The 27,680-nt window shown below is 42.1% G+C and overlaps 2 protein-coding genes across 20 annotated transcripts in view; both read left to right on the top strand.

The window, feature by feature from the left end:
* CDC27 (cell division cycle 27) overlaps positions 1 to 17,070 on the top strand; it is a 28,250-nt gene extending 11,180 nt beyond the window's left edge. The window contains exons 5-20 of one of the 4 annotated variants that reach the window (XM_083582726.1): positions 194 to 291; positions 3,381 to 3,535; positions 3,638 to 3,849; positions 5,246 to 5,360; positions 6,759 to 6,874; positions 7,721 to 7,820; positions 8,951 to 9,158; positions 9,581 to 9,750; positions 10,403 to 10,555; positions 10,827 to 11,035; positions 12,117 to 12,234; positions 12,347 to 12,475; positions 13,403 to 13,477; positions 14,364 to 14,548; positions 15,395 to 15,477; positions 15,715 to 17,070. In XM_083582726.1, the coding sequence (XP_083438852.1) occupies positions 194 to 291; positions 3,381 to 3,535; positions 3,638 to 3,849; positions 5,246 to 5,360; positions 6,759 to 6,874; positions 7,721 to 7,820; positions 8,951 to 9,158; positions 9,581 to 9,750; positions 10,403 to 10,555; positions 10,827 to 11,035; positions 12,117 to 12,234; positions 12,347 to 12,475; positions 13,403 to 13,477; positions 14,364 to 14,548; positions 15,395 to 15,477; positions 15,715 to 15,797 (2,209 nt within the window). In that variant the 3' untranslated portion in view covers positions 15,798 to 17,070. Of the gene's footprint in view, positions 1 to 193; positions 292 to 3,380; positions 3,536 to 3,637; positions 3,850 to 5,245; positions 5,361 to 6,758; positions 6,875 to 7,720; positions 7,821 to 8,950; positions 9,159 to 9,577; positions 9,751 to 10,402; positions 10,556 to 10,826; positions 11,036 to 12,116; positions 12,235 to 12,346; positions 12,476 to 13,402; positions 13,478 to 14,363; positions 14,549 to 15,394; positions 15,478 to 15,714 lie in introns of all 4 variants that reach the window. The other 3 variants (XM_083582725.1, XM_083582728.1, XM_083582727.1) reach the window with 3 other exon arrangements.
* Positions 17,071 to 22,079: 5,009 nt separating this feature from the next.
* The window catches only part of KANSL1 (KAT8 regulatory NSL complex subunit 1), a 144,531-nt gene continuing 138,930 nt past the window's right edge, over positions 22,080 to 27,680 (top strand). For 5 of the 16 annotated variants that reach the window (XM_083582525.1, XM_083582519.1, XM_083582517.1 and 2 more), the window contains exon 1: positions 24,881 to 24,949. The gene's annotated coding sequence lies outside the window, so the exon portion shown is untranslated. Of the gene's footprint in view, positions 22,148 to 24,880; positions 25,072 to 25,570; positions 25,705 to 26,305; positions 26,474 to 27,680 lie in introns of those variants that run through there. The other 11 variants (XM_083582515.1, XM_083582529.1, XM_083582521.1 and 8 more) reach the window with 10 other exon arrangements.

Here is a 27,680-nt window from a genome sequence, read left to right as displayed (position 1 = left end):
GGAGATGCTCAAGTTGCTCAATTTGGAAAAATACAAATGCCCCCATTTCCATGCCACCTAACAAAATAATGGTAGCTGATTGCAGGAGATATTTCTGTGGTTATTTATGCAAGCTGTAGAAATAGCTCGTTGTTCTCATTTTCCTGCAGAATCTCTCCTCATTGTTTCCCCCTCCCTCTTTCTCTCTTAACAGCAAGACAGATCGGCTTGCCAAAGGATCTGAATGTTACCAAAAGAGCCTTAGTTTAAATCCTTTCCTCTGGTCCCCTTTTGAATCACTATGTGAAATAGGTAGGTTTTGCTTAACTCCTTCCCTGGGAATAGATGGGTTCTTTACCATCCTTTGGAATTCATGATTTGAGTTGGAGGGAGGGTATAAGGAGACATCTCACTGATTTCATCCAGGTCTACTGAACAATTGAATTCTCTTACGGCAGCAGCGTATGATGTGGAAAACACTTTTACAAAAACCTTTTCCTTGGCGATTGCCGTTGAATCTGGGATTGAGCAAGAATGGGACTGGATACTTCTACTTGCTTTTCCTCCTCTCTCCTCAGAAATGGCTTCATTGTTTTTGTTAATGTATTCCACACAAACATGGAGTATGTATATTTCAAATCCCAGTGTCTAATCCATGCCTTTCAGGGTTCTTTCTGGTTTATTTCCAGCGGTGAAGCCAGTTGTGCAATCTGAATATTTTTTTTTACTTGGTGTTTCATTGTATCCCATCTCAAGGGACTGGCGGATAGATAAGTAAATAGAACCAGATCCTCACAAACACTAAAATGAAATATATCATATGAAGTGAAACCGGGCAGCTGCTGTGCCTGCCAACCAGACTGTAGAATCTGTTTTGGTAGCACACAGTTGGTTTCCTGTTCTGGAAAAGTGACAAAGTATCTGGTTTCTCTGGAGCCTGAGAATTCATGCTATCTCATCTTCCTTTTCCCATAAACTTGACTTTCCCCATGTTACCACTTTATCAGCATATATGACTCTTTAAAACAAAACAGAAATGTTGTGTTCCAGGTTTTCAGCTGATCTTTTAAGAGTTCTTCAACCCCCCTGAGTTGTTTCCCATTGCCTGGAGCCAATCTCACCATGAAGTGACTTGAAGCGGTAGTTTTGTTGTGACAGGTGCAAAAGGGGCAGGGCCACAAGCAGGGCATAACAGCCTCATTGGCAGTATCAGGGCTAAGCTGGTACCGTGCAGCTGTTTGGCCCCTCCGTTGGTTTTTTTGTACTAGGGGCATGCATGCCTATGTTTCAGATGGAAAGGTGAGAGTTTTGTGGCATTTGCAGGCTGGAGGCAACCCACGGAATGCATTTGGTTCCTTCTTACTTGATGCCCTCTCAATCTTTGCTTCTGCCAGGAAGAGTTGTCTCACAGTTGTCTTGAGCTTGCATCAGAGCTGTTTTTTGATTGAGTGTGCTATCACAGCATGCCTCCTGCAAGTTTCTGACTCAAACATTCAGGTTTATGCCTACTTAGGATAGGGTTGCCATATTTCAAAAAGTAAAAACCTTGTTCAACTTTTTTAGGGGACCCCCCCCCATTTAAAATTATTTTTACAAAAAAAAAAAAACAACCCGCGATTCTTCAGCATTTCCCCCCAGACGTCAATTCCGCCTTCGAAATCCCAGTAATGTCCGGGAAGATCTGGACGTATGCCAGCCCTAATTTAGGAATATCTTGCTATGGATTGCCAGTCATTTCTGTTCATGGTGTGTAAGATGTGGGCCATAAGTCACCCTTGCCAATACTGATAGGGTTGTGGAAGAGGGCAGTTGCTGCAGCCTGCTCCTGAGTTCCTGTGATGCATGGTAATCTTGGTCTTCTTAAAACAGTTGTAGTGTGCTGCTATTGTGTAAAGGAGTATGGGGAAAACCTGGAAGACGTTAACATGAAATGTAATGTTGCGGAGTGTCTGAGCTGGATGCAAACTGTACTGGCCCTCTGGAAACTCCATGGGTTGAAGTCCTGTACATCATTTCCATCTGTGCCATTTACAAACAAAAGCAGATATATTCATATCTTCTTCTGCCTCTGCTTCAAATGCACAGAAAGACTTAAAGCAGTGCTGCTGCTACCACTAGCATAACATGTAGGGAAAGCTAGACATCTTCTCGTCTGGACAGATTAGTGTTAAAAATGCAAGATGAAAACTTTTAAAGTCATATCAGCCCTGTTTAGGTTGGTTATTTCATTTTTATGGAATATGTATAATTTATATAAAAGGGCCCAAGATGAAAGGTGCACATTGGTGTTAGACTGTACATTTAATAAAACTAAGTAGATCATGATGCTTCCAAACTGCCCAACTCCTGCTAGGATATTGCTTGGAGGATAGACTTCTCAATGCTTATTAGTCATAGTAGCAAAATGAAACTTCTGCATTTGGAGAAAATCCATTTCATTGCACATAATACTGGGAACCAACAACAGGTGATTGCCATTCCTACCTTGTCCACTTGTGATCTTCCTGGAGGCATTAGTTAATGAGACCTGCTTGGGAAGGATAGGAAAAATATTATCCGTGAATGGAATGGTAACTTGGAGGCAAACACTAGGAATTTTGTATGGTCTTACACTTTGTAAAAAGTCATGAAGATCCACGCCTTCAATTAATGCCTTTGTGGTGCTGGCAAGTAGTGTATCAGTGATTTTTACCACACAGTCTACCAATGTAAATTCTAATCTGATGGCTTGCAAAATAAGGCCTATTCAATTCTGCTGGATCCTGACTTTTACTCAGATATGGTAGGAAAGCAAAATGTGTGTGTATGTGCACTCCATCTGTCTGTGTTGGAGAGTAAACTGGAGGGAGAGAAGCAACTGAGGGCAGGGTTGCCCAAAGCACTTTCTAAAAATTCAAAATCTGTTCACAGGCCCAAAATAGATTTCCAACCCTTGGTTTAGTGCAATGTACCCTAGACTAGATCTCTACCTGCAGGCATCTGGCTGATCACTGTTGGAGAAAGATTAACGCAGGACTAGATGGATCTTGGCACTTCATGTATTGTTAGTGATGCATAGTAAAATAGCTTCCCCCTGGTGGAAATAGTAACATCAGCAGTTAGGTCTCTACCAGCTTTCCTGTAACACAAAGTCTTCAGTAATAATGTGAAAAGCATTTAAGGTTGTGTTTGTGAAGATGTATGCCATGCTCTAATTGTTATACTTGATAGGTATCTTTTTTTAAAACACATTTTAAACTATGGATGTTAACAGCACCATGTAGCAATAAGTTCAGACAGCAGTTCCATGCTGTGCTGTTGGGGGGGTGGGGCAACACATAACATTTTAATCTCTTCATTTGTGTCACATTGAAAAGAAGCCTTTTCCCTTACCCCAAATCCCTTTCTCTTCATTCACACAGGTGAAAAGCCAGACCCTGACCAAACATTCAAGTTAACATCTATACAGAACTTCAGCAGCTGCTTGCCTAACACCTGCACAACTGTGGTGTCTAATCACAGCATAACCCACAGGCAGCCAGAGACAGTTCTTACGGAAACGCCGCAAGACACGCTTGTAAGTTTTTATCAGCCATATTTTACCATCATTGCTTACACTGAGAGTGATCGTTGCAAATATCTCTGTGCTGCTCTTTCTTATTTTTTTTTTCCATTTCAGGAATTAAACAGACTCAACCTGGAGTCCTCCAACTCTAAATATTCCTCCAACACAGATTCCTCCATCTCTTATATTGATTCGGCTGTAATTTCACCAGATGCTGTACCTCTTGGATCAGGAACTGCCTTCTTAACTAAACAGGCTCAAAACAAACCAAAAACTGGCCGGAGTCTTCTGGGTGGACCAGCTGCTCTGAGTCCATTAACACCAAGGTAAAGAAAGAATCTGAAGTATCCTCTAGGCTGCCTACTGAAGATGACTATAAGAAAAACAACAGAGTCCTGCGACACTGTAAAGATTAGCAAAATTACTGTGGCATAAGCTTTCATGGATTAGAGCTCACTATTTTAGATGCATAGTCACACACATGGCTGCAGGAAAACCCAAATATTTTGTAGTAGGGTCTATGACATATTAGAGGTGCAGAGGATCTGTGACATCTGTATATAAAGTTTAAATGTGTACAAGAACCATAACCATTCACAGCATCAGTCATTGATGACTACATATTCTTCCCAGATTTGCTAGGTGGTAGATAAATCCATAGGTCTGATTAAGACCTAAATTAATAGAGTAGAATTTGCTGACAAACTCTGGTTCAGCTATTTCTCTGAGAACTCCCTTTGCACTCTTTTGGTGGCTTTCAAGTTAGTAGGATAATGTTTGGAGAGACTTGAAATGTTATTCCACCGATTTATAAATGCTGCCATTTTTAAGTGATATGTGTGTCACTTTTTATTCTCTTGGACAGAGACAGAAAAGTTTGTCCTGCCACTGCCTGCATAAAACAAAACATCCATTTCTATATTCTCCCCTGCTTTCATGTGTTTATGCCTCTGCTGAAGTGTACAAATGCTTAAGATGCAATATCAGAACAGTCCTGTGCATGTTTATTCAGAAGCAGGCCTCACACTGTTCAGGGGAGTTTGCTTTAAGTTTAGGATTGCAGTCTGAGTCTGTTAATTTGGAAGGATTCACATTTTTTTTAGTAGTTACTGCTGTAATAGAAAAATATAGCTACATTTCAGGAATTGATATAAGAAGTGGGGCTTGTGAGCATTTAGAAGCACTATTTGACAAAATAAGTTACAGTGTATGAAGTGTTGGTATGGGAGACCCAAGCACATAGGGCTTTCCTGCTTGACCATGAATTGCATGGCTTAGGAGAGTTGTCCTCTTGACCTAACATGCCACATGTGATTGTTTTGGTGCTAAATTTGTTAGTTTCCTTTATTTAAAACCACACATGCACATTGTTTTGAACATAGTTGATGCCACCAAGCTGTATACGAATACTGCAATATTATATGAAAGTATTGGGATATATGTGAAAAATGTGTGTTTGTCCTCAAAGAATTAGAGCTTCTTTTTACATACCTTATTATTGTTGATCACTAGAACTTCTTGCTTTTACGTCTTCGAGCTTGTGTATGTAACAATGAGGAAACTGTTTGTCTAGAAACTTATTTTCACTGGGGCTTATAAATTCCATTGCCCTGCAATTTGTCCTTAGTTTATAAAGTAAGATTCTCTCTTTCCTCCTTGCCCGCTCACTTCTCTCTTTGAGGAATCATGCATATTTTCAAACACTCTTGTATGTTTTCTCAGCTTTGGAATCTTGCCATTAGAAACCCCTAGCCCGGGAGATGGATCCTATTTACAAAACTGCACAAATTCTTCTTCAGTAATTGATGTGCCACCTCCAGGAGCCCCTTCCAAGAAGGTACCTTGCATTCAAGGGTGTGCATGTGAGATTGAAGGCAAGGAAATATAAAAATCTGGATAATTGTTCTAAAAAGTCACGAGAAGAAAACTTTAGTTTTGTCAAAGCAACTTGATGGGTGTTCAATTTCTGTGTATTTGCTCTCCAGTCAGGGGCACCAGCTCCTGGGGGCCGAGCCCTTTTGGGCCTCCCCAATATTTGGGGGGGTGAGGGCTTGCTCCCCCCTTTCCAAAGAGCGCGGGGCCAAAGCATGGAGCGGCTCCAATGGCTAGCTTCTTCTTCTTTTCCTCCTTCTGCCGTGAAGGGGAAGGAGGATTGAAGCCTCCTCCCACCGATAGTAGTGCCAGGAGGAGGAGCCGCAAGCTATTGAAGCCACGCAGCTGCTGCATTTGGCTCCATCCTTGGCTCCTCCCGGCATTCTAATGTTATGCACATGACATCAGGATGCATGGCATCACACACGTGACATTGCTGCCCTGCCCCCCCCCCCGCCCCGTCGCCCTTGCAAGCTGGCGCCCCACCTCTAATTATTTTGCAGGCAAACTCTCTATCACAGAGAGAAGTGGTAGACACTGTCTGATTGCTTCATCTCCGAAACAATAATTTTTGCAGACAATATCTTTGAATGCTAACATCGGCAAATATTTCTTTTATTTTCTAGGGTGGTCTTTAAAACTAGAACTTTTGCAATGTTGTTATTAAAGTTACCACCATTGTCTCCTATTGTTAATGTCTGTTAAATGTATTAGTTGCTTTATTTGCCAAAGTCTGGTCATTGTCCAGTGCTTCTACTACATAAAATGGGTGCTTCTCCATAGACTGGTGTGGAAGTTAATGGACAGTTGAATCAGGCATTAGTATTTTCATTGACTATTTCTCAGCCCCAAGGTTGGCCACAAGTATTGAGATGGTTAGCAAATTTCAGTCTTCCTAAAAAGGTGGATTAATTCAAAATAACTTTGCTTTGTCTGTTTCCTGGTTTAGAGATAATGTATGTGATAAATTTAAGTTTCCCCACCCAAAAAAAAATCTCACTGGAATTAATAGTGCACAGGATTATGCACAATAGCCCTGATCTAGTGAATATAGTGTGGAAATAGGTTTTCTTGGGTTGCACTGGGTCTGCCTATGGTGTGAGGAAAAGGGAAAGACTTTGCCTAGCAATGTGATAAGATAGCCACTGGTGTTTAGAAATACATGCCATTTTCTGTTAATCATGCAGTTCTCTGGATCACATAATGACTGGATATTATTATTATTATTATTATTATTATTATTATTATTATTATTGATATTTTAGCAGATAACTCCTCTTAGCTTTATGAGTTGCAAGTAGCAATACCAGTGGTTTTTAATAACACTGTCATAGGTCTGATGTGCTGTTTTTTCCACATATAGACTGTCACCAGAATAAGCCAAGCTGGAACAAAGTCAGTCTTCTCACAAAGCGGAAATAGTCGGGAAGTAACGCCAATCCTTGTTGCACAAACACAGAGTTCAGGCCCACAGACAAGGTATGAAATGTCTTCCTACGCCTGGATCATGATTTTATTTATTTATAAACATTTTATATGTTTCATAGAATAAAATTATATATGTAGCTTACATAAAAAATAATAAAAGTATCGCATTCAATAACATTTCCTAAAAACTAGTTTAAAGCAAACTTATACATAAATAAAAATAAAAATCAGGTTGAGTCCAGGAAAACTTATCTCTTCTTCACAGTGTACCTGAGGGAAGGCATTTCAGAAGGTGAGTCCTATAATTGAGAACGCCCACTTCTGCATTGTTACCAAGTGACAATTCACTGGTCATGAAACTACTTGCAGGGTCTCCACTGAAGATCCTAAAGCTCAGCTTGATCTGTACTGGGGGAGGCAGCCTGCCAGGTATTCTGGACCTAAGTTGTATACTTGAGGATGGCATGGAGGTGACAAAGTAGACGCTCTTCACCACCAATTATATACCAATTATAGGCACAATTATTCGCTCTATGTATGTTGACTTGCTCACACAATAAGGCCCAGCTATATCACAGCTTGTTTTATTGCCTGGAGCTCCCTAGTAAATCAGGGGCTGCCCATCCATAACAGTGCCAGAGAGAGCACTCAGGTATCAATGGTCCACAATACCTAACCAGTCCATAGTAAGACTAGGGCCTTGGCAGACTTGCTGGTATTTTCTTCTTGTTTCTAGGTAATTTTTCTCTCCATCGTTTTATTTTGCTGTTGTCATACTGCCCACATTTCTACTTAGACATTAGAATGGAGTGGGGTGGGCGCATACCATGCGTGCCCTAATTTCCACAAGCAGTTGTTGACGGCCGCGCTAAGAAGTTTTGTTTATTCTCTCTTCAGTACAACCCCTCAGGTATTGAGCCCAACCATTGCTGCTCCACCTAATGTGCTGCCTCGAAGAAGTTCACGCCTATTCTCTAGTGATAGTTCTACAACAAAGGTAAATGGGACTCCAGCTGCTGTGATGCCCTTGGTGATCAGATATCTCATATGTGGATGGGGAGCAGTTGGAGAATCTGTATATTGCAATAGTATCACGAGGAATTAACAAGGGCTAACATGAAAAGCAGAAATGTTTAAGAGGGCTACAAATCTAATTAGAATACAAACAAATTTATTTCGGCACAGAATCCGCTTCAAGTAGACTGTAGACCATGAAACCATGTGCCATAATAAATATGGCAGACTAAGGTGCTACAAGATTCCCTGGTTTTGCTGCAAAACAGATTATCATGGTAAACTATGAAAACAATACCATTACAGAGAACACTTCCATTCAGTTATAAAGATCATAGATGTCTGGCCTTTTCTGCTGCTCCATCTGTTCCTCCATCCCTGGTCATAGCTGGCTAACCTGTTGTTTTGGATTTTTACCCTTATTCCCTGATGGGGAAGATCGCTTCTAGAAAGCATGTATTCAAGCCATACTTGCAAATGTTCTGCAAACAGTTCTACTTTCTGCCAGTATTCCTAAACTCATGGGTTTTTATACCATTATTCAGAGTCATGCATTTCTTTTCTTTGTTGAGCAGCTCATATTGGGTGAAAACTGCTTGGTATGCAGAACTGAACTCAAATACTCCTTTTTGTGCAGCTTTCCCCAGTGGAGATGAGAGCAAAGGGCACGATAATAGAACTGGATGCAAAGCTGTTGTGGCCATCACAGACCCCATTGGTCACCTGATTAATACTGCTATATAAATGTGTCGTCATTTTTGGTATCTTGTATTCAGTAATATATATATGTACTGCACAAAATCGCAGACTAGTCCAGAGACATCATACTTAAAACGTGACTTAAGTTTCTTCCAAACCCCTGTGTGCTGATGCTTAGTTTGATTCCAGCTCCCTCATTCTTGCACACTGTGTTCTGGATAGCAGACAGGTCAATCAAGAGCTCTTCTATATGATAGGAGGTTGGATTGGATTGCCTTTTCTCCCTTCCAGTTTAGTGATTCAAATTCCAGAAAGAACAGTACATCTAGATTTCTGTCCCTGAATATTATGCTTTGCTGTTGGTTTTGGTTGCAGGGTAACAAGTTCTTAAATATATTTGTTCTTTTCTTTTAGGAAAATAGTAAAAAGTTAAAAATGAAGTTTCCGCCCAAAATTGCAAACCGAAAGACAAAGTGTAAAACCAATAAGGGAGGGATCACACAGCCAAACATTAATGACAGTTTGGAAATCACCAAACTTGATTCGTCCATCATTTCAGAAGGAAAGATTGCCTCCGTAACACCACAAATCCAGGCATTCACGTTACAGAAAGCAGCAGCAGGTGTGTGGACTGTTCCTAAGAATTCATTTGTAGTAGTTAAGCCATCCCAAAGGCTGGGGGTGGAGAATAAGACAAAAGCAAGGGGGGAAATGCTGTTAGAATCATGGTGAAATAGTGTGCATTTAAAACCATTTTCCTTTCTGATACACTTAGAATAATGTCCAGGTTTTTGGTAGACATATAGAATAATCCAGTTAGCAGTTTCTTGTAATGTGTAACTTTGGCTCAGAGTCAGGATTTGAATCTAGGTCCTAGTCAGCACCTTGTTCATTAGACCACATACTGGCATTTTATTTATTTTCTATTTCTCATTTTGGCTTCTTGAGAATATGTTCCATTTTTGAAGCTATAGGGCTTTTAGGCTTGTACTTTCTTAATCTCCTTTGTTCTCCTGTGTATTTATTGCATTTTTCTCCTAGAAGGTTTGATGAGCCTTCTCCGTGACATGGGGAAAGGTTATTTAGCCTTGTGTTCTTACAACTGTAAAGAAGCAATTCATATACTGAGTCATTTGCCTTCTCACCACTACAATACGGGCTGGGTACTGTGCCATATTGGAAGAGCTTACTTTGAGCTTGCAGAATATATGCAGGTGAGCATGATGTGGAATGCTTCTATTCTGTGCTGCATGTCTGCCAATGTACTGTATTTTCAAGATCACTTAACATAGATTTGGATTACTCTCTCATCTTTGAACTATGCAACATCAGTTCCTAGTTTGAGGAGGCCTCTGCATAGTTAGTGCCTTTCGTGGGACCTCTCCTACATACCATTCCCCAAGCGGGCTTAACAGGACTTCTCTGGTGCTGGGCAGCCTATATGCTCCATCTATTGGTGTAGATTTAAACTTGTGGTCATGTATTAACATATGAGAAGGCAGCATCTTCTGTGCATGTATGGAAGGGTTGTCACACAGAAGATGGATCAAATTTGTTATTTTTTGCTCCAGAGGGCAGGACTAATGGATGGAAAGATTTCAGCTAAGTATTAGGGGAAACTACATGTAGGTAAGATCTGCAACAGTATATCTTGGAAGGTGGAGGTCAAGGCAGAATGGATGCTACCATGGTTACATCCTGCATTGTGCAGAAAGACCTCCAAGGTCTCTGTGATTCTAAGAAATAAAACCCTGATGAGAAGCCATATGGATGAATTGTGCACACACAATTGTCATCCAAATGTGATCATGCAGAAAGTCTTTTAATTCACGTTGTTGAAATGCCACGTGTTAATTTCTCTCGTAGGCTGAGAGGATATTCTCTGAAGTAAGAAGGATTGAAAACTACCGAGTGGAAGGGATGGAAATCTACTCAACAACACTGTGGCATTTGCAGAAAGATGTTGCTCTTTCGGTGCTTTCAAAAGACTTAACTGATATGGATAAAAATTCACCAGAGGTATCATCATGGTCATTTTGTTGTGGCATTTTTAAAAACACACTTCAGTCTCTGATTCACCTCTTGATTGTGGAAAAAGCAAATGAGAGGTTGACATTATTTTTTAAAAAATCAAGTATCCACAAAGGTGTTGCCATGTAAACATGGACTTGAGCACTGTTAAATCCAGACTTGTTGCACTCTGTCTTTTCCATTACCGCATCACCTCCTCAAAAAACGGGAGAAAAATACTATCGTACGTCTTCTACCATTTTGCTTTTCTTTCTTCCAGGCATGGTGTGCGGCAGGAAATTGCTTCAGTTTGCAACGGGAACATGACATTGCCATCAAGTTCTTTCAGAGAGCTATACAAGTTGATCCAAATTATGCCTACGCCTACACTCTCTTAGGGCATGAATTTGTGTTGACAGAGGAACTTGAGAAAGCATTAGCCTGCTTTAGGAATGCAATTAGAATGAATCCTCGGCACTATAATGCCTGGTAAGAAATATTTCTAATTAGTTAAAAACCAGGAGTGGGAGAAGGAGAGAATGAAGAAGCAAAAAATGTATGAGTTACAATAACCCCAATAATAAAAACTTTAGGTGTCTACTTGCAGTCTCTTTGGGATCCCTCTTTTTGTCTCCAACTTTACCTACCCCTGACTTGCATCCAGTTGACATGCATCTGTCCTGACATAGTTGCCTCTGAAAATGGCTGTGGCATCGTTGGGGTTCCATACCACTGCCAGGAGCACGTGAAAAGTTTATTATGTCATTCTCCCCCCGTTATACATTCTCAAATGTGTAAAGCTCAAAACTTTTAAGTAAAAAGCCTTAAACAATAAAACCATCAATAATAATAATAATAATAATAATAATAATAATAATAATAATAAATTGGCATGAAACCACCATATATATTTAAAACTGAGCATCCTCAAGCAATCTTTATCTCTACCCAGCTTTGGAAGCTCAAAAGGGTTCGGCTTTGACAAACATTTCCCATGTGAGATGTTGGAGAGAGCAGGGAACACCTCTGTATCAGCACTGCACCTCCCTTGGGGCTTCCAAGCAGTTGCTTGAAGCATAATCTTACGCATTGTGCAATACACCTTAGATGCCACTGCACTATAAAATATATAACCATATCTCTCCACTTATGTGAGGGTTGCTGCTGTGCTACATTTTATTTGACAAAATGACTTACAAAATATTATATTCTTGGTAATAGGATGGAACTCTTCCCATGTCAAAGCAGTTCTGAGCAGCTGCCATTGTTCATTGGCTTATAAAGGGTGGGGAGAGAAAAACTTAACTTGGATTGTAACAGGGAGAGTGTATTTGAACTAGACGGTGCTGAAACAATCATATAAAGGCTTTGCTTCAAAATAGGAAAGCAGAATATTAACATACTTGTGTAGATGCTGTTAGAATTATGAAATCTTTTTCATTTTACCTGTGTTGCTCAAAGTCAACCACTCAATTAATGTTGTGCACTTACACTCTCAGCCAATAGAAAGTGTCCTTCCTAATAATATACAAGCTTGGTGCCTAATACAGTCTTGTTTTAAAATTGCTAGGTATGGGTTGGGAATGATTTACTACAAACAGGAGAAATTCAGCCTTGCAGAAATGCATTTCCAGAAAGCACTTCATATCAACCCTCAGAGCTCTGTCTTGTTGTGCCACATTGGAGTTGTAAGTAAACCATGCTTCATTCTGTCCCTGGCCTGAACATAGACATTGGCAGATCCAACAATGAGCAAGCACTATCCTTCTAAAACAAATAAATAAATCATTTCTTTTTCAGGTTCAGCATGCCCTGAAGAAATCTGAAAAGGCTTTGGATACTTTGAACAAAGCTATTAATATTGATCCCAAGAACCCCCTCTGCAAATTCCATAGAGCCTCAGTATTATTTGCAAATGAGAAGTATAAGGTGAGCAATTTGCAATGAGGTTGAACTGCGCTTTTGAGTTTCTTGGACAGCAACCTTTTGTGTTTCCTTTGAAAGTTTGGACACACTCTACAGCCATTGCGTAACACCTGTAGGGCAATCCTAAACATGTTAATTTAGGAGCAAGTTCCTATGAATTGGTTGGGTTTTTTTCTTTAATAAATTCTGTGGGCTCTGGGGTCTGTTCTTATTTAATTGCCTCCTCATACAAGTTGTGTTCCACAGTATCAGTAGATCTCGCTTTATCTAATGGTTCCTTCCCCAGTCATACTGCTTTTAGCAAGTGTTTAAGGTATAATATGATTCTTAGTTTGGGAGAAAGGGAGAATGGATATATTGAATTAGTCTGGATCATTTAATCCTTCTAAACAAAATATGCTGACCATCTATAAGCTGGCACTAAATTCTTTGACATTCACACAGTCATGTGCCTCAAAACTCTCCCAGCTGTTCATATAACCCATCTTCCTTTTTGTTGTAATTATATCAGCTCTCTTGCCCTGGTTGCTGTTTATTTCTTGAACCTTGTTATACTTCTGTCATCCCGCTTTGGGGAGGAGAGATCTGTCTTTCCCCCCTCTGTTCAGTATCTATTAATTTCCTGCATTCCCTGGTCCCTTGTGGGCGTGTTTCAGGTGGCTAGGTACACATGAAACCAAAAGCCTTGGTGTTTTCTAGCAAATAATAATATTACAAATTCTAAGCCCATAGAAAATACATGTGTCAAACAATTAACTAGAATTGCCGGAAGAAAGATTTATTTGTATTGTACCAAAGGTTGTTGTTGTTTAGTTGTTTAGTCGTGTCCGACTCTTCGTGACCAAAAGTATCAACGCTAATATTGTTATATGGTTCATATTTCTCAGAAAAAACTGCTCAATGGTTTGGGGTCTTTTTTGGTCATTTCAGTATGCTTTACAAGAACTTGAAGAACTGAAGCAAATTGTTCCCAAAGAGTCTCTTGTTTACTTCTTAATAGGAAAGGTAAGAACCAGCCTGAGAATAACCTTCTGAATTACAGCTGTAAGCTGGGTTCCCTTGCATTTTCTGATTCAAAGAAAAGCAAGGCAATTGTTGATGATTATGGGAAGAGCTTTGCTATACAGATTTGTGCTCATAGATTATGCTGCACCAGGCTTCAACAACAGGGGTGCCATAAGGCAAATACGATGAGTGACTATCCTTCCTGCCAACTTTGAAGCTGCAGAGTGGACCATCCTGGCAATTGCGTGCCAATCTCCACCCTCTCTTCACCTCCAAAGTTTGAAGGGAAGTTGTAATTTTGACAGCTGTGCTGCCAGGGAACCTAGGGCATCTTGGCCAAGTGGGACCAAACTGACACCCCCCTCCACACACACAAACACTGTGAAGCAGTGGAACAATGTGGAATCCTTGATTTCCAACCTGATCCCAGTTAGCTGTTATTGCAGCTGGAAGGTAGGCCATCTAGGAGAAGGAAAACTGATCCTAAACATCTGCTGCCTTGTGAGATGTCTTCAGGAAAATAAAATGCTAAGGAGTAAGCCCTACTCAAATCCAAAGTGGAGTCCCTAAAATAGTTGGATGGTTGTTTCTCTCCAGAAAGGGTTGGAGTTAGCATGCAGCTTGAGTTCTGTTGTGGAAGGCACTCCATGGCCAGCTTGAGTCTTGGGAAGACAGAGCTGCATCTGCAATATCTCAGAACTGCAAACTTGTTCAACCCCATAAAGAACAGGTTGAACATTGTTGCCTGGATGGACAAATCACCCTCCAATAGCAACTCTGACATTTATGTAGAGCTCTAGATATTCCCGTTTGGTAGAGGCAAGCAATTGCTGCAAACATTTAATTTATTGACTTACATTGGAGTTGATGATTGTTGTTTCGCTAGGTTTATAAAAAGTTGGGGCAGACCCATCTCGCACTGATGAACTTTTCCTGGGCAATGGACTTGGATCCCAAAGGAGCCAACAACCAGATCAAAGAGGCCATTGACAAGCGGTACCTTCCAGATGATGAAGAGCCTGTAACACAAGAGGAGCAGATCAGTGAATGTTGCCCATATGAGTCAGGCAGGTCTTCTTGATTTTTCCCCCCCTTTGAGGCAAATGGAGAGGCTTCTCGTTTGGATAACTTGAAAGCGTTGTAATTGCAGCGGTCCTAGCACTTAGCATGGCTGTTACTTCATGCAACATGGAGTCTAAAATGCCATTTTCCAACTTTTTATTCAGGTTTTTTAAAAAGCAATTTGTGGCTCTTATGATTGGAAATTGATACTTAAAAAATAAATAAATGAGCATAAATAAGCCTAAACCAAATGAGGAGGCTTGAGTCTCAAGGGGAGCAGACATGCTGACATTCCTGGTACATAACTGCCATTTTGCTTACTTCCATACAGTACCCTTGCTATTCCTGCCATCCTCCTCTCGGCCACTGTTATTTAAAACAAATACATAGTATTGATGTATTTGTGCAAATTATAGCTGTTACATAAGGCCACAGATGAATATAAGCTGTGTTGGGTCAGCTCCAGAATATGTTTGCAGTCTCAGAGTTTTCTGTTTTGTTTTGTTGATTTTTTTTTACTGTGGTGTAATGTATGGAGTTTTGGACTAGGACCAGAGAGACCCAGATTCAAATTCTCCCTCGGCCATGAAGTTTACTGGGTAGCCTTGGAGTCAATTACTATTGTTCAGTCTAAGTCACAGGGGTGTAATAAAGGGCAAGCAGTGTACATTGTGTCTTGAGCTACTTTAAGGAAAAGTGGGCTGTAAATGTAAAAATGAATGAATGAATGAACGAATGGCCTCAACTGGATAATGTATATGAAATACTTTAACAACTAAATACTAAATGCTTGGCTTAAATGCTAAATTGTTTCTGCTATTAGCATCACAAACTGACTGAAAGTTTTATAGGTAGTGCAGGCCATGTCCACATAGAGACTGAGAGTGTGGAAACTGAATTGTGGACATCTCAGGCAGGAGCAGTTTGCTTATGGAGAGGTACTGTATGGTGCTCTTGAGCCTTGCAAGGGGAGGGCAGGTTGGCAAGTAAAAAAAAGACATAATATGTGGTGTACAAAATAATATAATATATCCCATAAATTGGATTGGAACATACTATTTAAGGTCTGCTATAGAATGGTCTGTTCATACAAGATTTTGCCCCTACTTTGTGAAATGTGCAAGAATTCTAGAAATGGCTTAATTTGTTTGTGTATTTTGTTTTTCTTTCAAAAGTTGGCACAGATGAGTCCCAGGCAAGCAGCATGACTGACGCGGATGACACACAGCTCCATGCAGTAGAAAGTGATGAATTTTAACCTCAGAAGGTGGATTCTGAGCTTGGATGTGTGTCTGACTGATACTGTTGGATTCTTCCCTTCTCCTCCTGCCACAGAAACAGCATCATTCTCATGCTCCACCGACACCCCAGGCACATCATTCATCAGATTTTAATTGACACAGAATTAATGGAAATGCATTTTTGGGTCATTCTTTGACTCTTTGGCTCTTTCATCTTTATAAACATGATTCTTTGAGGAGGAAAGACTTTTTTTTTAAACCTCCTTTTTGTTGAGAAACCTATCATGGAAAAAAGATTTGCTATATGGGAGCTGAGAGATGTGGGAAAGTAACTGATGAAGCAGTTTCTTGGTCCTTCCCCAGAAATGTGTCTTAGTTTTGGCTCTTTCCTCTTCAGTAAGCAGAGACCATTTCCACGTTCTTCAGAGACAAGTGTGGAAGTACAGGACTGGAATGTGTTAAAGACATTTCTGAATACTATTAGAGTGTAACTTAAATGCCAGAGAATGTAAATGACCTTAAAAACAACAGTGTCTCCTGTGAACAAACACATTACAGAATATATAAAGCCCAGCGTCCCTGCTTTTAGATTTGTCAATCTGCCAGGATAGAGACTTCCATAAAATACTTTAGTATTCCACCCAGGAGTTAACGTTACCAAACTAACTTCTACAACATCATTTGCTGGTATTTGTAGGCAACACAAATCCATAACAGGATGTTGGTTGCTTGTCAGGTGCTCCTTGCAATTGCACCTGGCAGTTGGGAATATAAAAATGCTATCGCAGTTGTAAACTCCTAGAGAAAATAAGTGTGTAGATTTGCAGTGTTGAAAGAATGCAATGAAATATATCCACAACAACAGAATGCCAAGAAGACAATGGAAGCCTTAATCCAATCAAAACCTTACACTGGTGGTGCACCCCCCACCTGTTTGCGGCAGTATCCCCTTCAAAACTATTTTGTAAAGTGTTGTCTGAATGAACAGATGCAAAAAAAAATATTGTGCAATTATCTGTCTCCTTTTTGTTTTTTGTTTGGGTTTTTTTTTTTTTAATCCTGTAAGTTTGAGTACTTCCGATGTCTTGTAGGAATTTAGACCCCAGGAGGCTATTTCTGTGAGGAAGGATGCTAGGCTGTGTTAAAGAAGCCAAAATTTTCCTCCTTTGTAGCACTCCTGCAACAAAGGTTGGATGGCCTTTGTGCAGTGACCATCAAGAAAGTGTATGATAACCTTACAGTTTTAAAGAGCAAATTATGCACAATAAAATGGTTTAAATTTCACAGAAATGTATTGTGATCAGTTTCCACATCTTTTAAAGGCTTCAGCATATATTTTCGAGGGCCTTTGTTGTATTTGTAATTAATGAGCTCAATTCCTGAACAGACCTGCAGGAGTCAGGCAGACGGCAATGGTCCTTATGTAGCCAAAGCAGCACCATCCATACAAAAGAGGAAGGTGTATTAGCAGGTTTGGGGGGACCCCAAGGTTTGCAAGGTTAAAAAAGAAGCAGCTTCAAGAAAAACCAAATAAAGGGATGACCTAACAGCAGCCCAGTAAGGACAGAACATGCTCATTAGGCGCACGGTAGGAGATAGACTGAGGAGGAACAAAGTGGTAGGAACCCAAAATTCTCCACACTGCAACTTTTTGTTGTAAGCTCCGCTTGTACTTTACTGTGCTCATTTTTAAAATGTTTTAAGACTCCAATTCGATACCCTCTTACCCTGGGGTAGGTCCCATTTAACTCAATAGGATTCAGTTAGACATGCACAGAACATTGCAGTTAGTTTTGTTTTAGAAGTAGGCGTGAAGAATGTTACAATGGCTATTCAGAAGTTGATCTTTTGAGAAATACTTTTAAAAATGTGAGGTCATCTGTTACATTTTCCATTTAATGAGTGGTTATATTTTGAAAATAAGTTGTTAATTAGATCATCTGCTATGACTGCTGGGATGGGAGTGCTTTCACATATCACAAAATAAGGTTAGCAGACTGGCTTACTGGCTGAAAAAAAGTGGAGCAAAATTGACAATTGGATGAATAACAAGCAATTAAGTTTTCCAGAGGAAATTTTTGTTAGCTAAAGCCCACCCTGCCTCATTTTATTTTTTCAAATGTAAAATGTTTACTTGTTGAATGAGGATTCTTGGTTCTTTTTTTTGCAATACATGTTTGAATTCATGTTTCAAAAACATCTATATTCAATCATTGCTGCTAATTTAGCCTAGTCCAATGACTTCAGCCTTCAGTTAGATTCCTTTACCAAGTGCACAGAGAACTTTAGTTTGTCGGATATGGGGCCTAGTGCGAAAGAGGAGTACGCATGTCCAGCAACCTTGTAATACCACATGTATGCCCCAGACTTGTATTTTAGGTACTATTTCTCTGTAGGTGTTCATGATGCTTCTGCTGCAATATTATGGGGGCCATATGTGAACAGCACAGTTGCCATCTCCCAATTCCCTAAATAAGCAGAGTTATGCTATTGCCCAGGTGCTCTATGCAGAAGCCTTAATTTTAAACTTTCATTAAGCATTGCTTCTGAGTTCAGAGGTAGCACATATGGCCACTCTATCTGAAAAGCACTTCACATTCTTGCTGCTTTCTTCCTTGTTACACATTATAGACCTGGAATAGTAATTCATTAAGAAATGGCTACAAAAGGGTTGGAGCCTCCAAATAATCCTGCATGATGTCAGTAAACAGCAGCTTGTGCACTGTCTCAACAGAGTGGTACATGCTCTGGTTACCTTCCGCTTAGACTATCGCAATGCACTCTATGTGGGGCTACGTTTGAAGGTGACTCAGAAACTACAATTAATCCAGAATGTGCCAGCTAGATTGGTCACTGGGAATGGCCACTGGGACCATATACCGGTAACTCTGGTCCTAAAATATCTCTCTTGGCTCCCAGTACATTTCTGAGCACAATTCAAAGTGTTGGTGCTAACCTTTAAAGCCCTAAACTGCCTTGGCCCTGTATACCCGAAGGAACATCTCCCCCGCCATCATTCAGCCCGGTCACTGAGGTCCAGCTCCGAGGGCCTTCTGGTGGTTCCTTCACTGCGAGAAGTAAAGTTACAGGGAACCAGGTAGAGGGCTTTCCTAGTAGTGGCCCCCTCCCTGTGGAACGCCCTCCCATGAGATGTCAAAGAGATAAATAATTATACAACTTTCAGAAGACAGCCCTGTATAGGGAAGTTTTTAATGTCTGATGTTTTATATGTGTTGGAAGCTGCCCCGAGTGGCTGGGGCAACCCAGTCAGATGGGCAGGGTACAAATAATAAAATCATGAATGGATGGGATTCAGCCATAAATACAATAGAGAGAGTGGGTGAAGTCTGGGGCAAGTTCTGAGGGCCAGATTAATGGTGGCTGGTGCCCATTGGGACTGGTAGGGCAGAAATTGGGGAGACACACAGTAGGTGGAGCCAGAGCCAGTAATTACCAGAGCCATCTTAATTCCAGTTTTGTCCCCATCCTCCTTGCTGAGTTCTATAAGGGCAATGCTAAGATTAAGGAGGAGGAGGAAGCTGACAAGCAGTGCCGCCTTGCTAATCTGGGTTGGGGTCTGGCTGAAGGCAGACTGAGGTTAGTGGGGCAGTGCCCCATTCTCCCTAATGGACCAGCCACCACTGCACCAGATGGAAAGGTCTCGAGGGGCCACATTTGGCCCCTGGACCAGAGGTTCCCCACCTCTGCTCTATAGGCCGCTCTGCCTCCTGTCTCTCACCTTTGTTCTTCACCTTCTCTAGAGAAATGTCGCCAATCTCTCTGAGAAAGAAAATAATCAGACCGATACAGTGGTACCTCAGGTTAAGAACTTAATTCGTTCCGGAGGTCCGTTCTTAACCTGAAAATGTTCTTAACCTGAGGTACCACTTTAACTAATGGGGCCTCCTGTTGCCGCTTCTGTTCTCATCCTGAAGCAAAGTTCTCAACCTGAGGTACTATTTCTGGGTTAGCAGAGTCTGTAACCTGAAGCGTATGTAACCTGAAGTGTCTGTAACCCGAGGTACCACTGTAATGATGTGGAACATAAAGTCAGTGACTTTACCCTCCTATTTACCACAGGCCCTGATCAAATCCTTAGTGAAATTCTGAGAGAATTGGAAAGAAAAGGCAAATTCTCAGGATTTCAGGGTTGGGCCTGTTGCACACCAGGCTAAAGCGAATGATTTCAGAAAGCGCCAGAGCTGGCCAAACACATTTTGCTTCCTGAGGCAGAGGAGCTAATGGAGTTCCTGTCATTGAGACAAGGTGAACAGTACCCAAGGCTGGTCAAGTTATTTTGGCATCTGAGGCAGAAAACATGGCAAAACCCTCACAATAAGAAATACCAATAACGATCAGTTGAACGGCTAGCAGTTTGCTGCCCTTTCATAACCTACTTAGTTGCCTCATTGGAAATAAGGTGGCGGGCAGTGAGGCAACTTAAATTGGTTGTGCCCTTTTATACTCCCCCTTGCCAAAGATATAGGGGAAAAGGCTGGAAGCCTTGGGCACCTCCTTTCTCGCCACTTCTGCTCCTCACTGATCTCCCTGAAATCCCACGGATATTTTTAAGAGTCATAAATGGAAATAAAAAGGTTATTTATTTATTTAATACAATGTTGTCATCCTTAAGAGTAAACCCACTGAAATCAAAGGCTTAAGTAGCTCCAGTCAATTTCAATGGGTCTGCTTCAAATCTTTTAGTTGGGAATCACCCACCCAATGTACTTATATTGAAAAGATAATAGTTCAAAATGGGTGCAGTGCAGCGGTGAACAGTAGTGGTTGGTGCCCATCGAAACTGGTAGGGTGAAAGGCAGGGAGATCAACAGTAGGTGGAGCCAGAGACAATGGCAGACAGAGCCACTCCTTGGACTGAGGCAGGAAGTAATGAAGCAGGAAGGTGAGGCTGGCTGGAGGTAGACTGAGGTTGGTGAGACAGTGCCCCATTTTCCCTCATGGGCAAGCCTCCACTGGTACTGAATCTATGTTTTTAAAAGGGCATTTATGTATGTAAGTTTGTCATTTCATAAAATGTATGTATCGGTTGATTGTAGGAAAAAACTCAAAGCGGTTTCCAAAAAAATATAACAAAATTATCACTTAAAAATTTCCCACTGCAATGTAAAACGTGAAGAAGATAAAACCACAATAAAACAGACTAAAAACAGATTACAACTCCGAACAACTGATTAGGCTTATGTAAATAAGAATGTCTTCAGCAGGCACTGAAAGGAATACAGCGAAAGCACCTATCTGGTATCAATATTATTATTATTATTATTTATTGAATTTATATACCGCCCCATACCCAGGGGTCTCAGGGTGGAAGGCAGGGACTTCTGATGTGTTGGTGTTGCCAATCTAAACGAGTTCTTACAGATGCGGTGTGTATATTATGTGACACTTGAAAAAGTGACAGTTCCACTGATCAAAGCGGAACATCTGGCACATCTGTGGTAAGGCAATATCGTAGGTAAACAGGTCCCAAGTTGTTAAGGTCTTTGTATGCTAATAGAAACACCTTGAACTCTGCCCAATAGCAAACTGGCAACCAGTGCAGTCCCCTGAGCACAGGTGTTACAGTATGTGCTGAAAAGGCCTTACTCCTGTCAGCAATCGTGCTGCAGCATTCTGCACTAACTGCAGCTTCTAGGTCAGGCACAAAGGAAGCCCCACATAGAGCGCATTGCAGTAATCCAACCTTTAAATAACCAGTGCATGAACTACAGTGGTACCTCGGGTTACATACGCTTCAGGTTACATACGCTTCAGGTTACAGCTTCCGCTAACCCATAAATATTACCTCAGGTTAAGAACTTTGCTTCAGGATGAGAACAGAAATCATGCTCTGGCGGCACGGCAGCAGCAGGAGGCCCCATTAGCTAAAGTGGTGCTTCAGGTTAATAACAGTTTCAGGTTAAGAACGGACCTCTGGAAGGAATTAAGTACTTAACCTGAGGTACCACTGTACTGTGGTCAAACTCTCCTGGTCCAGGAGTGGCCATAGCTGTTGAACTACGGTACTTGCAGTTGGTAAAAGGCACTTCTAGCCACTGAGGCTACCTGAGCCTCCACTAACAGAGCTGGATCGAGATTATTTAGAACAGATTAAAATCAAGTTATGGTATGTACACAGCCAAGGTCTGTGGCCACCACTTTTCACAGGAAGCCTTTAAATTAGAAGATGTGAAAGCATGTTTCCCCCCTAGGTCTTCCAGCTTTAACTTCATTATCTTCTATAGCCAGAGGACTTCAGTTTGTAGTTAGCCCTAAATCCATTGCTGTTTCTGCAGGAGTTGCTTTGTGAAGAGTCTATTTAATGGGAACCTTCAGCAAGAGAATATCTAATGCCCCAAAGGAAAAGGTAAGAACTTATCCTCTGTAACTAGGATCTTTGTTAAGATTGGTCCATGGGGCTTGAGACATGGGTCTTTTGTGCTTCTTCTGAGATCTCCTGTTCCTTCTGATAAACGCATGATAAACCACTTAAAAAAAAACAACTTTGCTTATACAGTGACTGGGCACACTACAAACCGCAGCTAGTGACATCCCACCCAGGAAGTTGGTTGGTTGGCATCTGTCTGTCTTGAGAGACAATGGAGGAGTGCGCCTTTGGGGCTGACCTGTTGGAAGATTATAATGTCTGCTGTGGCTGTAGAGACTGATATGGGTGAGACATGCTTTGTTGCAGCTAGGGTAGATGAATGCGTCTGATTGTGGTGCTGCAGATGCACCATCACATTTATTCTCTTTGCGTAACACCTAGTAGTCATTCCTCCCCTGGTAACTGCAATTGTTTGCAAGATATTCCTGCACAGCAGGGTTGATGTTGCTAGCTTTCATGTCAAGTTTGCAGACATCTTTGTAGCGCAGAGTTGGTCTGCCCAACAGGCCTGGTGCCTGAAGCCAGCTCCCCACAGAGCAGCGGTTCTCAACCTGTGGGTCCCCAGATGTTGTTGGACTACAACTCCCATCATCCCTGAGCTCTGGCCTTGCTAGCTAGGGGTGATGGGAGTTGTAGTCTAACAGCATCTGGGGACCCACAAGTTGAGAAAGGCTGCCATAGAGCAAGTCCTTGGGGATCCTGCCATCTTCTATTCTGTAGGCATGACCAAGCCACCTACATACCACCCTAATTTGCCCAGAGGTAATTTTATGTCACTGACGTTTGCCCCAAGTCTTGAAAGTACCAAGCAACACTCCTCAGTACAGTATTTCAATAATATTTAAGGCACATTGCTTCCCCGAAAGAATACTGAGAACTGCAGTTTACCTCTCAAAAAGCTACAATTCTGAGCACCCTTATCAAACTACTGCTCCCAGGATTCTTTGAGGGTGTGTGCTTTAAATGTATGGTGTTCACACAGGAACTCTGTGTTGCTAGGTAGCTATGTTAAACACAATAATAAGAAACCATCTCAATTTAGTGACTGAATTAACTCCCTATTCTGAAACAGGTGTCTACTTATGAATCTGCTATACTTTGGCAGATGTTCATTCATCCTAGCTTTGCATTGAACAACTCACTTGGTAAGCATAGGTGACCAAGAATTCCATGCACATGGTAGAGGAAAGATGGAGCATGAGCTGATAGAAGGATGGATTCCTCCTTTGGGAGCCTGCTTGGTCTCTGTGCTAGCTGCAGAGAAAATAATTTTTTTTCTACTAGAAGGCAATTTTTTAAAAGTAAGTTGCTAAAAAGTTAATGGTCCGAGTGTCCATTGTGGATGCAGAAGAGGAGACTTTCCATCCTTTGCAGCCAAGATGGCAATGCAGACCTCTGGTTCCTTAGCAGGTGCATATATATTTTTGGAGGCTAGCAAATTTTGTGGCTTTATTTTATAAAGCTGTGCTACACTCCCCCTCCAAATAATCTGATTTCAAGCAATGGGAGAAACGAACTGTTGAACTACTTGCCTTCTATCTACAATAAGGTTTCTGTGGCTCTTTCTGTTCCAGCTTTGAGCTCTACTCACTGTGAATCTACATGCATACATGCTGCTTTCAGATCAGGTGAACTTGCACGTTCTGAGATTTAAATTAAAATCTTGTGTGGATGACAAGTCAACACATTGCATTTTAAATCTTCTTTTTTATAAAAAAAATATTGTACAAGAGAACATTGAACACTGTGCCTCAAACATTTCTTTCTTTCTTTATGCCTTGGGTACACACCTTGAGAAAGCTGACAGTCTTTACATATCCTCGTTGGCTTGCAGATCACCTAGCAACAGTTTTCTTTAAAAAAACCAAGTGTAAGCTGATTAAAAGACAAACATAATAATAACAAAAGTAATATCCATCACCTTTCCAGCTTTTTATTTTATTTTATGGGACATACACTCAAGGCAGGCCAAACCAAAGCTAGGATCCTTGCCAGCGAGACATACACCCATCATAAATCTTTCTGCTCGCCTCTCCCACCCAAAATGCCTTCTCCTTAAGAGGTTGGAGAAGACCCCCGAGCTTTAGTTGCAAATCGCACCCAAACCCCATTCCTCTCCACTTCCTCCCTTTGGGCCCAGCTGGAGCGCAGTGACGGAATATGCAACATTTCTCCAGTGGAGCTTTTAATTTTTGGGGGGTTTTGTTTCCGGGAGGCCTTTAATTGCAGAGCCCCAAACAAGGGGACCCCATAACAGCCTTAAGGGACATTATTATTATTATTTTGTTTTCTTCAGGGGCAATATACGCCGCCCTCTTTCCTGCCTCCGATCCTCCCCCCCCCCCCGCCTATCTGACAGAATAGTTGCACAGGCTTCGCCTATTGGAATTCCTCCTGTGTGTGGACTGTTGCATTCAGTGTGGGCTCCTCCAGCTGCTCTCAAGAGGAGAATTGGGGGGCAGATGCAAATAACTGTGGTATAGTGTGCATGTGGGGGGGATGTGGTATAATGTGGGGAGGAAGAGGATGAAGCGCCCCCCCAAATTTCTACATCTCTCCCCTTCCCTTCCCAACATCTCCGGGAAACACAAGCAAAGGGAGGGATAAAAAAACCCGAGGTATCAGCATCAATCCCGTCCTCCAGCCCCACCCCTCCGCCCCTGACTGACGCTCCTTCCTCCAACCACACCCGCCCAGGTCCTTCTCGCGGCCAATGAGAACGGAGGAGGGCGGAAGACTTCCCACCCACCCCTCCACTTCAAGGCTGGTTGAGCTGTGCAGGTAGGTTGCTGAGGGGGGTCTGCGAGCAGCTTCCGACGGCCGTGCGAGGAAAAACACCGGGGAGCCCCAAATTCAAGAGGGGGGGGTGCGTGAAGGGGGCGCAGCGGGTGTGGGGGGCGCAGGTGAGCAGGCGGGGATGGGAGGAAGTTGGGGGGGCAGAGGGGGTGGGGGCGTGACGTTGCAGATGCATGCTACCGGGTGGAGAAGCAGGAGGAGGAATGTAGCTGAGGGAGGGGAGGGGGGGAGAGAGAGATTAGGGGGGAGGTCGGGGACCCCCACCTCCCTCCCGTCCCCCCCCGCGCGAGTTCTTCTCGCATCCACGCGCGGGCATGCACACTCCGCCCCGTCCACAGAGCGCAGGGCCAAGTGGCTGGTGGGAGCCCCGCGCCTGCAACTTTGAGCGGGCAGGAAGAAAAAATGGGGAGCGAGAGGCGGAGTGCGCAGCCCTCTAGCCCTTGCAACTACTCCGAGGCAGGCCATGGGGGGGGGGAGAGGAGAGGATGTGGGGGTTTTTTGGGGGGGTTGGGGGAGAGGAGGAATGGTGGGCATGGTTATAATGGTGCGACTTCTCCCCCCCCCCCCACCTCAACGCCGCCACTCACTCCGGACCCCACAGAAGTGCATTTGGCCCGTGGGATAAGGCGCAGTGTAAGCAACTTTCGAAGTGCGTTGCGAGGAGTAGCTAAAGGATCCCGATCAGCCTCTGTGTGCCCGCCCGTCCATTCTGCCCCACGTAACAGCGGGGTGTATATACGGTGTATTATATACACCTATGTAGACAACTGGCTACTCAAAGCAGGCCAGACTGAGGGACCTCCCTGTTATCTGCTGGGCCCATGTCGGGATCTGAGCAGTTTCAGGAGGCGGTTTCCTTGTGGCCTGGGCCAGGCTGGGTTTGAATCAGGGTCTGCCCCAGAGTCTTGCCCTGCTGGCCTTCAGTCCTGGAAAAATGTGAGATTTATTATTATTATTTATTTTCACCGGTTTTCCTTTGCCACTGAGCAAGGGCAGCCTTCCTCTTACAGGTCTGGGTCTGGGGGTTTGGGGGCCAGAGAGTGCAGCGTCTTGGTGGGGTTGGACCCTGATGCCTCTCCTTTTGGAACTTAACTGACAATGCTGGAGCTGGTGCGGATTGTCGGGGAGCTCGGAAACCCCTTCGAAAGAAAATGAAAGAAACAATCTAGGTGTCTTTAATGAATTTTAATGAGTATAGTTGCCATTTGGCAATAAGAGCTACTTGAAAGTTGTGGTCCTAGGTGGAATGGGGGGTGGGGGAGCATTCCTAGGATATTGTGGAAGTTGGAGAAGCATCACAAAAAACTATTATAAATAATTTTTTTAATCTTAAAAGCAAGGGGAACGTGGCATAGAGAAATGGCAGTTGCTCAGTGGTAGAACATCTGCTTTGCATGCAGAAGGCCTCAGGTTCGATCGCTGGCATCTCCAGGTAGCGTTGGGAAAGACTGCCGTATGTTCCAATGTTCTTAACTTTAAATGTCTTCTTACCATTCCCTCAAATTTGCAGTGATGTGCAGTGATGGATTTTTGTGTTTGTGCAGACAGAAGCATTGGGTTTTGGGGGGAAGGGGGAGCTTAAACATTAAAGATAGTTGTGGTAGTTCAGTCTAATAAATTCCAGTGAAATTCAGAATTCCACTGTAAAACAAAGTTGGACTAAGAAGCTAAAGGAATTAATTTAGCCCCCCTCCCCACCACCCAAAGGACACACATGCATTTTTGGAGGAAGGGTCAGGGGAATACCACCTCCTTGCCCCCTTCTATTGCAACAGATTGCGCCTTGCAGAAAGAAACATTGTAGCACCCAAGGAGAAGCCAGTCGCTCTGAATTTTTAAGGTGATTAATCCCTTGAGGGTTTTTAACTGGGTGCTAACATGTTTTGGATTCCTCATTGTTTCTCCGGAAACAATATGAGAGCACACAGGCACACTTCCTTTGAGCGCAAAAGCATTCACAGAAACCGGAGTGAAGAAGGACTTGTAAGATTGGTAGTCAGAAGAACTTGCAAAAGTAGGGTTTTGTTTCAGAATTTTTTTAAACCTCTCTGAAATGTTACATGTACCTTAGAGCTGTATCAGCTCTGCCTGGTGTATAGAAACTGGACACCTGGCTTTTGGGTGGGTGGCGAAATTCCCTCCTATCACCTGCAAATACCTGTAATATGGAATACTGTACTAGTAATGTGGACTGATACTGGTCTTTTACAGCTAATCTATTGCAACTTCCCTGGTGAACTGTCTTCCTTATAAAAGGAAACAAAAGTTTTGTAGGCATGTTTACTTACTACAAATAAATCTTAAGGCTGCCAATCTAAGATTTTGTAATATTCTATAATCTTAGTAAGCCACTGGATTTTCTTTATCATTTAAATATGCCCTGGACGCTGGGAAATGTTTAATGATATAGGCATTTAGCTGAATAGCAAAGGTTTATTTTCCATTGTGGATTTTATTGTTGTTAGTTGCTTTGGGCACTTTTCATTGCAAGGCAGGCTATGAATTTTAACAAATTCAGTGGACTACAAAGCACAGTCTTCCCAAGTTTGAGATTTTCACAAACAAGAGCTGCAACCCTTTATTGTCAGAAGGGTAGATGATCTTCGACATTCACTTTTAAAATTAAATTTTATGGAATATAAAAGGTTGCTGATTTGATTTGTATATTGGAACAAAAATGTTTTACAAAAACAAAAAACAACCAGGAGCAAATTCA

This window comes from Podarcis filfolensis (assembly GCF_964270895.1).
Source record: "Podarcis filfolensis genome assembly, chromosome: 13".
Classification (NCBI taxonomy): Eukaryota; Metazoa; Chordata; class Lepidosauria; order Squamata; family Lacertidae; genus Podarcis; species Podarcis filfolensis.
This window is presented reverse-complemented; position numbering and strand designations above follow the sequence as displayed.